This window comes from Colletotrichum fructicola (assembly GCF_000319635.2).
Source record: "Colletotrichum fructicola Nara gc5 chromosome Unknown KSG_Nara_v1_contig04, whole genome shotgun sequence".
NCBI classification, from domain to species: Eukaryota; Fungi; Ascomycota; class Sordariomycetes; order Glomerellales; family Glomerellaceae; genus Colletotrichum; species Colletotrichum fructicola.
In genome coordinates, this window is record NW_027094054.1 from 4,341,317 (window position 1) to 4,355,631 (window position 14,315).

The 14,315-nt window shown below is 56.4% G+C and overlaps 5 protein-coding genes across 5 annotated transcripts; 2 read left to right on the plus strand and 3 right to left on the minus strand.

Moving 5' to 3' along the window:
• Positions 1–5,845: 5,845 nt before the first annotated feature.
• CGGC5_v008004 (uncharacterized protein) lies at positions 5,846–7,011 on the minus strand (the record flags this gene model as incomplete). The annotated part of the gene is made up of 2 exons (XM_066151947.1): positions 5,846–6,710; positions 6,767–7,011. The coding sequence occupies 2 exons, from the start codon at positions 7,009–7,011 to the stop codon at positions 5,846–5,848; spliced, it is 1,110 nt and encodes a 369-aa protein (XP_066008582.1).
• A 304-nt stretch (positions 7,012–7,315) lies between these two features.
• Positions 7,316–7,697, plus strand: CGGC5_v008005 (uncharacterized protein; the record flags this gene model as incomplete). Its single annotated transcript, XM_066151948.1, has 2 exons — positions 7,316–7,446; positions 7,505–7,697. The coding sequence occupies 2 exons, from the start codon at positions 7,316–7,318 to the stop codon at positions 7,695–7,697; spliced, it is 324 nt and encodes a 107-aa protein (XP_066008581.1).
• Positions 7,698–8,043: 346 nt separating this feature from the next.
• Mpped1 (Metallophosphoesterase domain-containing protein 1) lies at positions 8,044–8,796 on the minus strand (the record flags this gene model as incomplete). The annotated part of the gene is made up of 1 exon (XM_032021070.1): positions 8,044–8,796. One exon carries the CDS (start codon positions 8,794–8,796, stop codon positions 8,044–8,046), a length of 753 nt encoding a protein of 250 aa, XP_031881950.1.
• A 699-nt stretch (positions 8,797–9,495) lies between these two features.
• Positions 9,496–11,812, plus strand: tif225 (putative translation initiation factor eIF-2B subunit epsilon; the record flags this gene model as incomplete). Its single annotated transcript, XM_032021071.1, has 3 exons — positions 9,496–9,591; positions 9,680–9,736; positions 9,800–11,812. The coding sequence occupies 3 exons, from the start codon at positions 9,496–9,498 to the stop codon at positions 11,810–11,812; spliced, it is 2,166 nt and encodes a 721-aa protein (XP_031881951.1).
• Positions 11,813–12,319: 507 nt separating this feature from the next.
• Positions 12,320–14,171, minus strand: CGGC5_v008008 (Uncharacterized protein; the record flags this gene model as incomplete). Its single annotated transcript, XM_032021072.1, has 2 exons — positions 12,320–13,950; positions 14,018–14,171. 2 exons carry the CDS (start codon positions 14,169–14,171, stop codon positions 12,320–12,322), a joined length of 1,785 nt encoding a protein of 594 aa, XP_031881952.1.
• Between the last annotated feature and the right edge of the window lie 144 nt (positions 14,172–14,315).

Here is a 14,315-nt window from a genome sequence, read left to right on the forward strand (position 1 = left end):
CCTGTTCCTGGTTCGCGCCTGGAGCGTATTGGGGGCTCCAAAACGGGAGATGGAATGAGATTTCTTAGATTGATGAAAATGGGGGCGACCGGGACTGGGGGAGACGTGACGGCCGAATCGCCAGGCAAGGTAGGTAAGATAGGTTCGCTTCCTCCCACTCTCTCGGGCACTGGTAGGGGGGAGGTTTCTGCCTCGCCGGTTGAGTGAGGTTCAGACTTCCGCGGGCAAGGCAAGCAGGGCAGGCTGTCTTGCTGGGTGCTGTGCTGCAGTGTGTGAGGTGCAGTGCAAGTGCAGATGGCAGGGCGGACGAGGCAAGGTAAGGTAAGGAATCCTCGGTTCCTCAGATTGCTGCTGCGTGGTGCGGAAGCGGGTGCGGTGCGGGCGGCGGGCGGCGGGTGCCACTGCCACTGGAGCTGCCAGGCGTGGTGCTGCGTGGGTGGGTGGGTGCAGCTGCGTCCGCGTCCACTCACTGAAGGTGAGCGAGTGTGTCGTGGGGCAGGCGGGGTGCACCTGCACTTGCTCTAATGAGCGGGCGAACGTGGTTGACTTGATTTGTGATTTGTGTACGGGATATGCATATTATGACGATCAAGACCCGTCAGATGTGCAGTACAACTTTGCCCACTGCCCATGGTACAATCATTGCTCAGGTATGCTTTTACTAAGTGGCCCTCTGTGCAACACGTACTACCTAAGGTAGACACCACGACTCTAACGACTATCAAAAACCCACTGGAGCCCGAACTGCTGGCCAGACTCGGCGTTCGCTGTCACCTTCGCCTCAGGCTTCTCCAGTTTGCCGTGCAGCGTCCCGGTCGCCATCAGAGAGCCTGGAGAGAGGGCCTTGCCTTGCCTCAGCCAGCCCTGTGCCTGTCGCTATCCCTATCCCAATCCCATTTGACACCGCGGTGGACAAGCCCAGGTGCCCAGGTTGCACTGGAAGTGGTCAAGCTGCGATGGGGACAGACGGCACCCGCAGCGTGGATCAGCCCTCGTGCTTTCATCCTCCCATTCGTCGGAACCGAGCTGCAGCCTTCTCCACAGCTGGGACGTCTCCAGTTGCTGCCGGCTGCAGGAGCCCACTGCTGATCCGTGTCGAAAACAATGACCTCATACTGTACTTTGCTCTACTTGTCGGAAGTACCTCGGCCACCTTGTCCGCCACTCAGGAACGCCTTCCCGTCCTGTTTGTTCCCTTTCTCGCCGCCCGCACCCAGTTGGCCACAGACGTCAGTCAGGGCCGGGGGCATCTTGCAAAGCTCCTTCCCAGGCTTGACTTGCCAGACACCACAGACGCCAGAAACCTTGCTCATGATTGACAAAGTCGGCCTGCGACCGACGACTTCTGCCTTCCATTTGCGTTGGCACCTTCGGTACCGACAGCGAGCTTGATGGAAACTGCTGATGTTACCTATCCAGAACCTCAGACAAACCTCAAGGAACCCACATCCATCTCACTTTGGGGTGTTTTCACCGTATCGTGTTGCACTTCTGTCAGGACATCCCCGGTTCGTGGTTCCGACTAGTCTCCGACCTGACTGCACCGCGCTACGTGCATGCTCCGGCATCAGGCCAGACGCGAGTTGAGCAGTGATGAATGAGGCGGTCGCCCGCTTGGCCGAGTTGAGCAGACCTTGCCGACCATTAGACGGCGACGGCTTCCCAGCCCGTGTCCGCAGCCCGCAGACCGCAACACGGCTCCGGCTATTGCTTTTCGTCCCATCCTGATGTAAGATACTGCTTTCTATGCGTTCTTACGTAGGGCAATGCAATTCAAGAGTTTCCCAACGTCGACTGGTAGCTCAAGGTTTGGCTCAACACCCTGCAAGCCATAGAATAACCTTACCATCAAGCTGACCTGCTCGTCAGGAGAAAACATACTCTCTCTCAACATCATCTATATCCCGGACGGCTCCGTACTGGACCCTGACCTTGGCCATCGGCCACAGTAATGACTACTGCATAGTGCAGTACAACGTCTCGTCCACCTCGACCGCTACCTACAACCTGAGTCCGGTACTGAATCCACAAGGCGATCCAGATGAGTAGCGCACGCGAGACAACCAGGGAGCCCGAGACATAGGGGACTCGGAGCCAGCGCCGACGGCGGCGGAACCCAGACGACGCCCACGACGCCCCAGAAGAAATTCCAACAGGCAACCTCCCGCATGCCATGCTGCTCGATGGCTGTTCAAGCACTGAGTGTCTTGGTCGCGCCGCCATCGAAAAAAGCAGAACCCCTTGCCTCCTGACCTATGAACGCCTCGGTCTGTTGCCCGAGCTCGACGAGCTCAAATTTTTTGAACACCGGTTGTTTCCGTCGCCGCATTCCAATATGTTTTCCCTCAGCCCAGCAGGCCTCCTCGAACAAGACAGTCGCAGCTTTGCGCCTCTTGGATCTGATATTGTCGCATCCCCACGTTCCGCAGAGAGCCGTGTATTGGCGGTCAAAGACGAAAATGTCCAGCCGAGAGACCCTCGGCCTAGCAAAAAGACATGGACCCTTCGTACTGTGCGGTCAACATGGCCACCGAGTGGACAGCAATGTGGATGGATGTGGATTTGGCAACCTGACGGCGAGTGGCCTATCCTCCGCCCAACCATCCAGGGCCATCAATATGGCAACGATCCGCGATGGCTGCCTCCAGATTGGCCAGCCTTGATTAAATGGATCTTCCAAGACGTCCCAAAATGGTCTCTGAGTGTGCCGTGCGGCCAAAATCTGACGGGCAACACGGGCTGACAGGACAAGCGGTGCCACGCTGCGGCGCTGCCTCCTTCCGGGCTGGGGGGCATCCTTCCACCTGAAGCCGGCGTGCATTCATCGGTCCCGATGATAAGGAAGTCGCAAATTATCCGTATCGCCTTTCTACTGGTTTTCCTCGCATCAGGGCTTCTGTCGTAATCTAGTCGTATTTCTGCGAATTATGACCGGCAGCGGCTGAATCGCAAGACTCAACAGCAGTTACAGTTCGGAGCTTGGGCCTTATGTCCCCTAATCTCGCTGACAATGCGACGCAGTTTGCTCATCTTCGGTCGCAGATTTGCTGATCCCAATCTACCATCCGGGGTAAGCTTTCACGCGCATGTTCGCAGAAGCCATTTAAATTTTGGTGGAGGACCGCCGCGTGTTCGCCAACGCGTGCGACGTAATTCGTTCTCGAGTCCTGACTCGAAACTTGCGGCACAGATGTCATCCAAAACCCAGTTGCTTGGTACATTTGTGTCGGTTTGAACCGAGCACAGAGTCAAGCTTAGCTGCCTCCAATAGTTCAGACGGCTATGGCTACGCTACGCTACACAGCGTTGCGCTGACCCGGTTGGAAGGAAACACGCGATGAATCCCCCTCACTTGGAGCTCGACCAATGCAAGGGACTCAAAGAGGGAAAAAAAGCGTCGGCCGATTGCTTTTGAGGGGTTCAGCGGAGGGGGACCAGCAGAATAAGGACCCATCCGCGGCACGTCCTAGCACAGTCGCCCGCGAGAGCAGTCTTCAGGCGGATTCCGAAACGGACAGCATACCATCCGGCGCCAAGATCGGCAAACCAAGAAGTTGGACGGAGCGACGGCGAAGACAAGGGCTCAACGCTCCTAAACAGACCGCTGGGATGTCGTCAAAGCATGCTGGAGAGTGACGCAGTTGCTGCCAGTTTAAGCTGTTAGCCTGCTAGCTTTCTCGCTATTTTTGCCCATGTACAGACCAGACAAGACAAGACCAGAGCCTGCCTGCCAGCTGAAGCTTCTTGTTTCCTCCCCGTCTGGGCTTGAAGCCATCATGGATGTCCGAGCGAAACGTGGGACACATGCTGATGGAGGCTGAAGTTAGCATCTGAGGAATACAACCCTCCAAGCCGGCCTGTCCCATCAAAGTTGGCTCCAGTATGACGCAATTGAGGGGACGCTGGACAGTTCTGCACGGTCACACCATCCACACCGTGAGCCTTGGCGCCCAGGACCAGGATAGATCTCCCGCACCGATGGGAGACGCAGAGAAATGATGAGGCGGGACGGTCAAGATTTTTCGCAGCGTCAGGTGAGTAACTGACGGGGGGTCCCCGTTCCCATCCGTCACAGCTGCCAGGGGGTGATCCCAATTGGCGCGAAACTGAACGGAGCGTTCAGGAGGGTGACGGAGCAATCATGGACAATTTCATTTGGCCGCTGGACATTGGTTATCTCTTCTCTGGAGGGCCGACAGTTCGTGACATCGCGCATTCAGGGACCAGAACCATCAGATCTTGTCCGAGGGATGAGTGCGCACGTTTTCCTCGTCCGCGCGCCATTTGGATGGCGAACGTGTTGAACCGAACTGTGTGCAGCGCCGTCGGGTGTTTTTCGGCGGCCTCACGTGTAGCACCTTTTTTTTTTCCCTTTCCCCTTTGCGCGTGTCCCATTTGTTGGAGACGGAACATGGGAAGGATCCCGTAAAATGAGCAGGGGATCGACATTGGCGTTTCCGAAAACAACCCTCGCCAAAAAAGCCCGCCGGATCCGAACTGGACCCCCGTCCGAGAACGCTGCAGACCGCTGCAGTTCAACCGCGCTTCGCGGCAGCGTCTAGACCCAAGGGTCTCGACCTCAATATCGAACTTCACGACACCGTTCGGGATGCGGCGCCAAACGCTCACTGCTGGCGGGAACGGTCGCCGGACAGATCAGTGCTAGGAAAACCCAATTCAAGTGGGGTCAGATTGAGACCCTTCACATGGCATCAGGTCCGCAGTTCTTCGAGATCCAGTGGGTCTCATCGAGATTGCCTTGCGCTCAATACTCAGACCTCAGCCGCCGGGATTTTCTCATCGTGGACAAGCGCGATATCTCGCATGGAATGAGGCTTCACGATGCAGACCAAGAGCAGTATGGCACACAAGACAACAGTCGACAACGGCACATGCTCGACGGCACTTGCCGCCCGTGGAGAACAACCTCGTGATATCCTTAACCTGTGAAGCGACTCAGATATACCTGCCACCCCAATATCCCCCGCCAACCCGAGCCTTCCGCGCATCGTAGGAATCCTCGTGGCTTGCAAAACGTCTCAGGCAAGGCTGCAATCCAGCCGGACCCAAGGGCTCGGAACTTGCTCACGGATCAGGCCACATTGCCGGGCCCTGGTGTATCAATGCCAGGGAGACTGGGGAAAGCGTTGCGCAGTGGGCAGAAGACTCGCCTGCCGCCTTGGTCCAACATTCTGCGCGAGAGGGGGAGCGTTCAGACCCCGAGACATGCTTTTCCGGAACAGTATAATCGGCCTTTTTTATGTTGTCTTGGATAGCGAACTCTGTCAGTTGGTGCTGTCTTGGACAACCATAGTCGGCCGCTTGACTGGACCGCCAGAAATTGGCCGAACGCCCGGCTCCGCGTTGCTTATTGTCTCTCCTCCCTCCCCCTCGTCCTGCCCCGTGTTTTCTGCCTTCCTCAAGTGAGTGGACGACGAGGGCGTGTGTTTTGCGTGTTTTGAACCCCAAGAATCGCTCGAATCTTATCTCCCTTTCGATCAAAAGTCTTGGCCATGGAACGCAGTCTGGGGTTGGATTGCCCTGGTGCTGGTCTTCTTGAACCACGAAATCGGGCCGGAGGGGGTTCACGTTGGGTAAAATGTTTGTCCTGATCAGTAATCTTTGGTTCTGTCTGCTTCCGATGCTATCGATACACTTTTCGAGTTGACTTTTACACATTCCTCGCGTCGGTAGCTGATAGTATAGCCCTTCAGCTTCACGCAACTCTCCTCACATGTTTGGTACAGTCGTTCAGAACGTCCGTTCAAAGTCGCCCAGAACCTCTGCTCAGTATTGCATGCTCCATGTACCCATCTAGAAGTCGTTGGCTCCATGCTCCTTGCACTCAGACCTGGCCTCCTTCCTTGCTGTCATCACTGTTATTGCCAGCATCCTCAGCTGGGGGCGCGTATTGGCGAAGCGGGTTCTCGCTGGGAACCTTGCTGTATTTCTCCACGGTGCGAAGCTCGGCCATGAACTTCGACACAGACGGGTTTGGTTTACTGCCGAAGGTCAACCCAGACGGGGTTGTGTTGTTGGCGAAGGTGAAGAGCGTGCCGTGCCTGTCAAAAAGATATCTGGCGTAGTCCATCATGAGCCCGCTCACCTCTCTCGGGGCGTTGAAGGTACAAACTGCATCGATGTGACAGACAGCGGGGCAAGTCCGGTTGAACTGCAACTCGCCCTTGCAGTAAATCCTCACTGCACTCCGGAAGAGCTCGGGCCAGTCCTTCTTGCTTGCCATGATGGCCAACTTGAGTATTTTGAGTTGATAAAACTCAGGCCGGAACGTTTTGCGTGGACTGGAACCCGTCTCGCCAAGATAGGCGTTCCATGTGAAGACATCAGGAACGAATAACTTGGGAGTTGCGAGTTTGTCTCCGACCGTGGTAACGCTTACGTTTCTCTCAGTTGTCATGGGTCCTCGTGATGGCTGAGTTGGGGTATCTTTATTTGTGGCATCTGCACCCCCCAAAGCAGGTTCCTGTTGTTGAGAGAACTTCACAGAAGGCAATTTACCTTCATAGCACCAAAATATCATCAAGCTGATGATGTCGGGGTCCTCGTCCGGGAGATCGATCTCTGTGACACCGTTGGCCACCGTGCCCAGCTGTCTGCGGAACTCGCTGCAGCCCATGAGCAAGTGTGGGTGGACAAAGAAGGTCTCTCTGCCGGGTCCCGCGCGGATAGCGACGATGCTCTTGCTCAATCTGTACGTAGAAAATTTCAGGCAGCTCTCAAGACAGGCAGCGAAGTCAAGTCTCACCTGCCGATTCCCACGCAGGGTTCATGCAGTCCTCTGGGCCTCGTGGATGGAACGAATGGACTGGCACCAGGACCACGGGAGTCTTCTTGCTTCGTGACGACCGGCTTGGCTTTCTTGGGAGCGGAGGATTCGGTGACGTTGAACGGACCGAATTTGCTGCTGCCGAAGATACCGACGTTGCCAATGTTTTTGCCATCACCGGTACTGTCATCGCCGTCCGGCGCAGGTCGCTTTTCAGGCCTCATCTTGGCGACGATTTTGGTGATGAGTTAAAGGAAAGGTGAGGAGAAGAGGAGAAGAAGTGGGTTGGGTATGGCAGGGTTTCATGAAAGGTGGTGAGCGTTCATCGGGAAGGAGCATGGGTGGGAAGACAGGAAGGAGCCTCAAAGCAAACGGCCACCTTCCTCGGCAATGGAAAACAGAAGCCGCCTGCCTAAGACCGCTGTACTCAGACGGCTGGACCCAAACGAGAATTTCCTCCTTCAAACCTCCGCCTGGTTCTTCAACCACCTGCAAAGATAATGCAGCGCCGCAACGTCAAGAGTCATCATGGCTTCTCCTGAAGTCTCGCTCAAGCGCGAAGCATCAGATTTTGACCAGTCTGTTGAACAAATCAAGGTAGATCGAAACAAGGTAGACGCGTCGGCGAAGACCATGGGTCCTTTTCTCAAAGAGACCCGGTGTGCTTGTTCCCCATCACCAAATCTTTTCTTTCAGCGGAACTGACATAACACCAAGGATGTTTTCCAAAGTCGTGACTACCTACGCCGGCCCCAACAAGACCAAATCCACCGTCCACAAGCAGTTGTTGCTCCCTGACAATCTGGCCAAATACGAGAAGATCCATCTACATGAGGATGTCGAAGTCGTTGAGCACGTACGGGAACGACTGGGTACCTCTGCGTTTCTGGCATATCCAAGGAGGGAATAGTCTTGAGCCGTCAGCTTCCCCTTGCGCGGCACCTCGAGATTGAACGGGAGATGACTTCGCCATTGTCCTTCTGACGTCTTTTCATTGCCGTCTCTTTTATTGCTCCTCGTCTATCCGTTATTTCCACTTTGATGGCCACTTGGACCTATTCGGAAAGCAGAATGCGTGTATAGCACTACTTGAACGGCTTGTTTGTTATAGTAGGCTCTTCCTGGAAGAAAATTTGCAGTAGTATTTTCAAAATCTCGCGAGGCTATTAGACTACATACTTGACCATCACCACCCTGCTGGTCTCGCAATGACTATTTATACTTTCGACCCCTGGCTCTGCTTCTACGTTTGCCCTTCAATGTGAAGCTCGTGACGATTCCAAGTCAACTATCAGGGGTTGGTTTCTGGCATCATACTGGTTATCCATGATAGCGACGTTGACAAGTAGCGTCTCGACCTCGCTGCCAGCAACCAGAGCACCGCTTTCTCCTTTGGTAGCGTTCGAAAGATCAAATGGTGGTTTCGCCTCGGTGGCCCAACTCACAGCTGTCTCTTTGCTCCTCCATCTCACAGCCTTCGCCCCGTAACCCTCGTGTACGTGTCCGAAGCAATGAAGGCGAGGCCGAGTGCGTTGAATGGCAGTCCATAGCGTGGAGCAACCGATTAACTTGCCTTCCTGGATCTGATCCAGAGAATAGTCGTCGTGTGGCACCCGAGGCGGACCATGCGTGACAACGACATCGACGCCCTTTGGGATTGGGTTGACAGCATCGGGCCCAAAGCGATCCTCCTGCGAGCCATACGCGAAAGCCCAGTCGCAGAAATATGGTGTGTATGACGACGCGTACAGTGTGAAAGATCGTCCATCTCGCAACGTAAAGGTGTAATTTCCTTCGTCGAGCAGCCGAATGCCGGTCGTCTTGAAATCGAACATGGCTCGGGCTTTGTTATGGTCGTCGGGGTCTGCGTCCTCTTCCTGGCAGTGGCGCGTCCACCAGTGTTGATCGAGATTCAAGTCGTGGTTTCCGGGGATGACGAGCTTGAGCTCGGCGTTGCATGCTGAAAGTCGCTCGATGGTGGGTTTGTACTCCGTAAGCCCGCCTCTCATGGTTAGGTCCCCGCAATGGAGAATGACATCTGCTTTTGGAAGCGTCGCTGGATCTGGGAAACCTGTATGGTGAGTGTCGGAAAGAACAAGGAAGCGAATGGTGGAGGGAGACATATTGAAGGATTTGTAGCTGGAGTCGGATATTGCTTGTGTGCCACGAATCGAATGCTGGATGGTGAGCCTTGAAGATGAGTGTCTCGAGTTGCAGATCAAAGAACTTGTAATACAAAAGAAGTTGTATTTGAGAAAAAAAGCCGTTGAGAAAGAACGCGGAACTTAAGACCCTTCTTCTCTTGCCTCTTGTAAGTTGTGGCTTGCATCAAATTCAGAAGAAAACCGCAAGGGTTGGAGGGTCGCCTACATTGCGTCACATTTTTTGCCAATTTGGTCCGAACTAAGCGTGCTGTAGATTGAGATGAGTAATATTCAAATAAACCCAAGTTATTCGTCTCGAATCTGGCTTGTCGCAATCGCATTCATCTGATGAAGTTGCCAGTGACATTTCGGTGAGATACACTGACCGAGGCACACCGAGGGAGGGTTAGCGCACGGCCCACCCCGCATCGGAGCAGTTGACTCACCTTAAATTTCCAACACCCAAGCTGTGGGATTGCGTTGACTCACTCGCGACAGAGCAGATTACCCCCTCCCTCTCTCCCTGAAAAGCGCCGAACCACCCGCGATCCACTTCAACAGATCATGTCGCAGCAAAAGGGAAAAGCATCCGGCGCCGGCAAGGGCAAGAAGTCCGGCAAGGCCGCCGAGGGCAAGCGGGAGGACGTCCTGCAGGCCGTGGTAAGTTCGCAGCCCGCAAGCGTCATATGGTGGGGCAGAAGCCCGGGTGAGTCTTCAGGGTCGCTAACCACGCCGTGCGCCATTGCAGGTCATCGCCGACTCGTTCCAGGATCGGTTTGCTCCTTTTTCGGTCGAGAAGCCAAGAGTAAGTCGTCTGTACGATTGTCGAGTCCATGCGACGCCGGCTAACCCCTCGCCCGCGGGGTAGTGTCTCCTCCCTCTCGCGAACACGCCCCTCATCGAGTACACCCTGGAGTTCCTCGCCATGAACGGCGTCCAGGAGGTCTATATCTACTGCGGCTCCCACTCTGAACAGATTGAGAACTACATCAACACCTCCCGCTGGTCGCCGCTGTCGATCCGCACACCTTTCACCAGCCTGCAGTTTATCCGCGTCTCCGATGCCCGATCCGTGGGTGACTTCCTACGCGACCTCGATGGCCGAGGCATTATGGATGGCGACTTCATCTTGGTACACGGCGATGTCGTCTCGAATATCTCTCTCGACGCTGCTCTCAAGTCACACAAGGCGCGCAAGGAGGTCTCTGCGACGAACATCATGACGGTGGTGCTCAGGTCAGGCGGCGCGGAGGAGCACAGGACAAAGCCGAACGCGGTAAACCCCGTCTTCGTGATGGACTCGAAGACGAAACGATGCCTACACTACGACGAGACGAACCCCCTCCAGAGCGACCACTACATGTCCCTCGACCCCGCAGTCGTCGACGAGCTTTCCACCGATTTCGAGATCCGCGGGGACCTGATCGATGCCGGAATCGACATCTGCACCCCCGAAGTGCTGGCTTTATGGTCTGAGAGTTTCGACTACGAGCTTCCCAGGCGAAACTTCCTGCACGGTGTGCTCAAGGACTGGGAGCTGAACGGAAAGGCCATTTACGCCGAGGTGCTGGAGGACGGGTACGCCGCACGCGCAAACAACCTACAGATGTACGAGTCGATCAGCAGAGACGTCCTCGGCCGTTGGACGTTTCCCTTTGTTCCCGATTGCAACGTGATCCCTGGACAGACGTATAAGATGACGGCTGGCGCGGTCTCAATCGAGGACGGTACCGTCTTGGCGCCGGATAGCTCACTCGCCAGATCCATCCTTGGCCAGGGCACGAGTGTAGGCGCGGGAAGCAGAGTGACCGACAGCATTATTGGCAGGCGGTGCAGGATCGGAAAGAACGTCCGCATCGAGAACAGCTTCATCTGGGACGACGCCATTATCGAGGATGGTGCGGTAGTGACGAGATCCATTCTCGCCGACTCCAGCGTTGTAGGGAAGGGTGCTTCAGTCGACGCCGGCTGCCTCATCTCATACGGCGTTACAATTAGCGAAAACACCAAAATCCCCGAGAACGCCGTCCTCGCGGTCACCACATACAACGGCTCTCCGGTGGACCCAGACACATCGCTCGTCGGCGCTTCCGGCAAGGGTGCGCGCTATGTCGACCCCGAAGCCGAAGACGCAGACGACGAGGACCCCTCAATCCTCCAACGCTCCCTCATCTACAACCTCGCCCACCTCAATCTCTCAACTTCCTCAGTCTCCACTCTCTCCTCCGAAATCGAGGAGTCCGACGACGAGGGATTCACCCCCTTCGCCGACCGCGCCCGCACCGACTCCTTCGTCTCAGACGACTCCGCAGGCAAGTCCGGCTTCCACCACGACGCAGTCCACGGCCTCCTCGACGCCCTCCGCGCCGACTCGGGCGACTTCGACTCCGCCAAGCTCGAGTTCATGGGTCTCCGCCTCGCCAACGACGCCTCGGACGTCTCCATGCGCAAAGCCGTCGCCGTCGCCTTCGGCCGCCGCGCCGCCGAGCTCCTCGAGCCCGAACACGGCGGCCTCGAGCCCGCCAAGGCCGCCGACAAGGTGTTCGCCTCCAAGAGCGGCGCCGCCAAGTTCGTCATGGAGGTCGGCGTCGCCGGCGACGAGGGCGACAACGAGAAGGAGCAGGTCGAGTTCGTCCTCGCGCTGCAGCGCGCGCTCCTCGGCGCGCGCAACCTCGAGCAGACGCGCGCCGGCGTCCTGCTCGCCGCCACGCTGCAGAAGCTGTACAGCCTGGACGTGCTCGAGGAGGAGGGTATCATGGCATGGTGGGAGGACGCGAGGGCGGAGGAGGGCGAGGGCATGGGCACGCTCAAGGAGAAGTGCAAGGCGCTGATTGAGTGGTTCGAGGATGCCGAGGAGGACTCTGACGAGGACGACGAGTAGGTCTTGTGTCCCCCAAAGAGGAAGAGGAGAGGCAGTCGCGCGTCGGCTTCAAGCGCGAACGGGGCCTGAACAGCAGCCTGAAAAGCAGCCGTCATAGACATGTCGAGCGCGTTGTCCAGCTGCCGATAGAGCAGATCCAAAATAGCAAAATAGAGTAAAAGTTCAAGGTATCGTGATGAAGTCAAATGTCACGGTGAACAGCAAAGGTCGGTTGATGGTCTCAGAATGACTTGCTACATTGCAAGTAAAGGTATCATCTCAAAGCATAGCCGCCAGACGCCAAGCTAATCCTGCATAAACATGCAAATTCCCACATAACAATGTCCTTTTTGTCTCCCCGTTTTTGTGTTTGTCCGACCAAAAAAAGTGTTGGCCTCGGCGGCCGCAACCCATCATATACGACAGTTGTTTGAATCGATCCATATGTCCGAAAGCCGTCCCGACCGACGAAACTCCAGTGATGCCCGCTTCATGCGAAAGCGACAGAGCGATCTACCTCTTCTTCTTCTAGTAGTAGTTCTGTAAGTCGCTTCCGCCGCCACCGCCGTAGTTGGGGCCACCGCCGCCTCCCATGGGACGTCCCTGCGGTCCCGTTGGGGCTGGCCCAGTCGGCGCATTTGGTGGAGGTCCCGTGGACCATGCAGCGTTGTAGGGAGCCTGGTACTGCGGCTGTTGGCCGTAGAAACCACCCTGTTGCTGTGCCGGTGCCGCAGGAAGGGAGGGGTAGTTTGAGTCGTCGTAGTCGACCGGCTGGCTGTAGCCGCCTTGCTGGTTACGATCGACGTCGTCCAGAGAGCGGTAGCCATGCATTCCGCGTCCACGTCCGCCCTTAGCGCGACCTCTGCCACCACCCCTACCACCACGGAAGCCGCCGCCACCGCCCCGGCCACGTCCAGAGTGGAAGTCTCGGCGTTCGTTGCGGCCGTTGTACGGAGCACGCCGGTGGTCACGGGAGTAGTCCCCTCCATCGTGCTTTCTCTTAGAAGACTTGTTGGCGAAGAGGGACTCGTACTCATCCTCGTGGGGGTCCTCGGGCTCAATGCGAAGGATCATCTTCTCGCCAATAGTGGTCTCGAATACCAACGCTTTGTCCTGAGGGACGACTTGCCAGTTGTCTATCTTACCGGCGTCGACGGGACGGGCGCCCTTGCGAAGAGCGAGTACGACCAAGGGAATCGGGTTGTCAGTATGAAACTTTGTCTGGAAAGGAACGGGCCGGAGACTGGCTGCCCAAATGCTGTTCTCGTAGCATCCCAGACCGCTGACCTGCCAGGTTACTTTGGCACCCATGCCACCAACCTTCTCCAAGATGCTCGCTGGGCACGGGCGTGGGCAAATGAGGATATTGTTAGCATGATGCTTCAGTTCCTGGTCAGGCATGCCGGACGGGATCTGAGCGAGCTTCACGAGCCGTGCAGTGTCCTCCTTTTTGATCATGTAGCCCGTGAAGTAGACTGTCTTCTTGATCTGAAGCCTCTGGGGACGTACATCGATAGGCTGCTTGGCGATCTCCGCGTTGTGAAGGTCGATCATATGCTGTACCTCTGCGACTTCAATGACAGGGTCCAGCGTCGTAGACAGGTCGGCCACTTGCACCACCTCGGCTGTGATCGGTCCGCGGGTGCGCGTAGCGTTGATAGTTTGTCTGCGGTTGTAATCCGCCATGAAGTCTCTGAAACCCTTGACGTGCTTCGGGCGGTCCTCGTAGATCCGGATCTCGTCGGCGTTCTTGTAAGTCTCCATGACCGCCGTCAGGAACAGCTGCTTGAAGTGCATCGTGCTGCTGAAAGCCTGGTTCGTCGGGCTGACGGCGGGCTTGAGGCCCACCATGTCGAAGTCGAGTACCTTGCTCTGGATCATCTTCTTGATGAGGTCGCCGAAACCACGCTCAGAGCGACCCGTCAGCAGTACGCACAGAGCGTCCTTCTGCTTGATGCTCAGCCTGACCAAGTCGACAATCGTCTCGTTCCACCATCCTTCCCAGGCTTTTTTCTCTTCGGCCTCGACGCCTTCGCCGGTCGCTGCGAGGATTCGGGAATCGTGCCACCAGCCGCCGTTGCAGATCATATCTTGCGAGGAAAGCACGCCGATGGTAGGGCCACTCCATACTGCATTGTTCGGAAGGGGGGTTTTGAAGACTACAAAAGGGGGGTTGGGTTAGCATCAGCGGCGCAAATGGGTAACACACAGGTAGGGAGCACTGACGAGTGTTGTCGAAATCGTAAATGTGCAGGGCCTTGATCTTATCAACGGCCGGCAGCTGCTTGCCCGCAATGCTCCATCTGCTCAGAGCAGTAGTCGTCGCGGAGGAGGAAGAGTAGGCCGCCTTGGCGGAGCCATTGGCGTATGCGGACGTCATGACTCGGCGGGAAAGTCGGGAAGCTGTCAACATGAAGTTGAACAACTTCGTGGGCCAGCAAGGTGGAATTATCGAGGCGTCGCGCGCGTCGCCCACAAAGTGACCGGGGGGGTGGACGAGACTCGAGCTTTGCGGTGGGTGCGA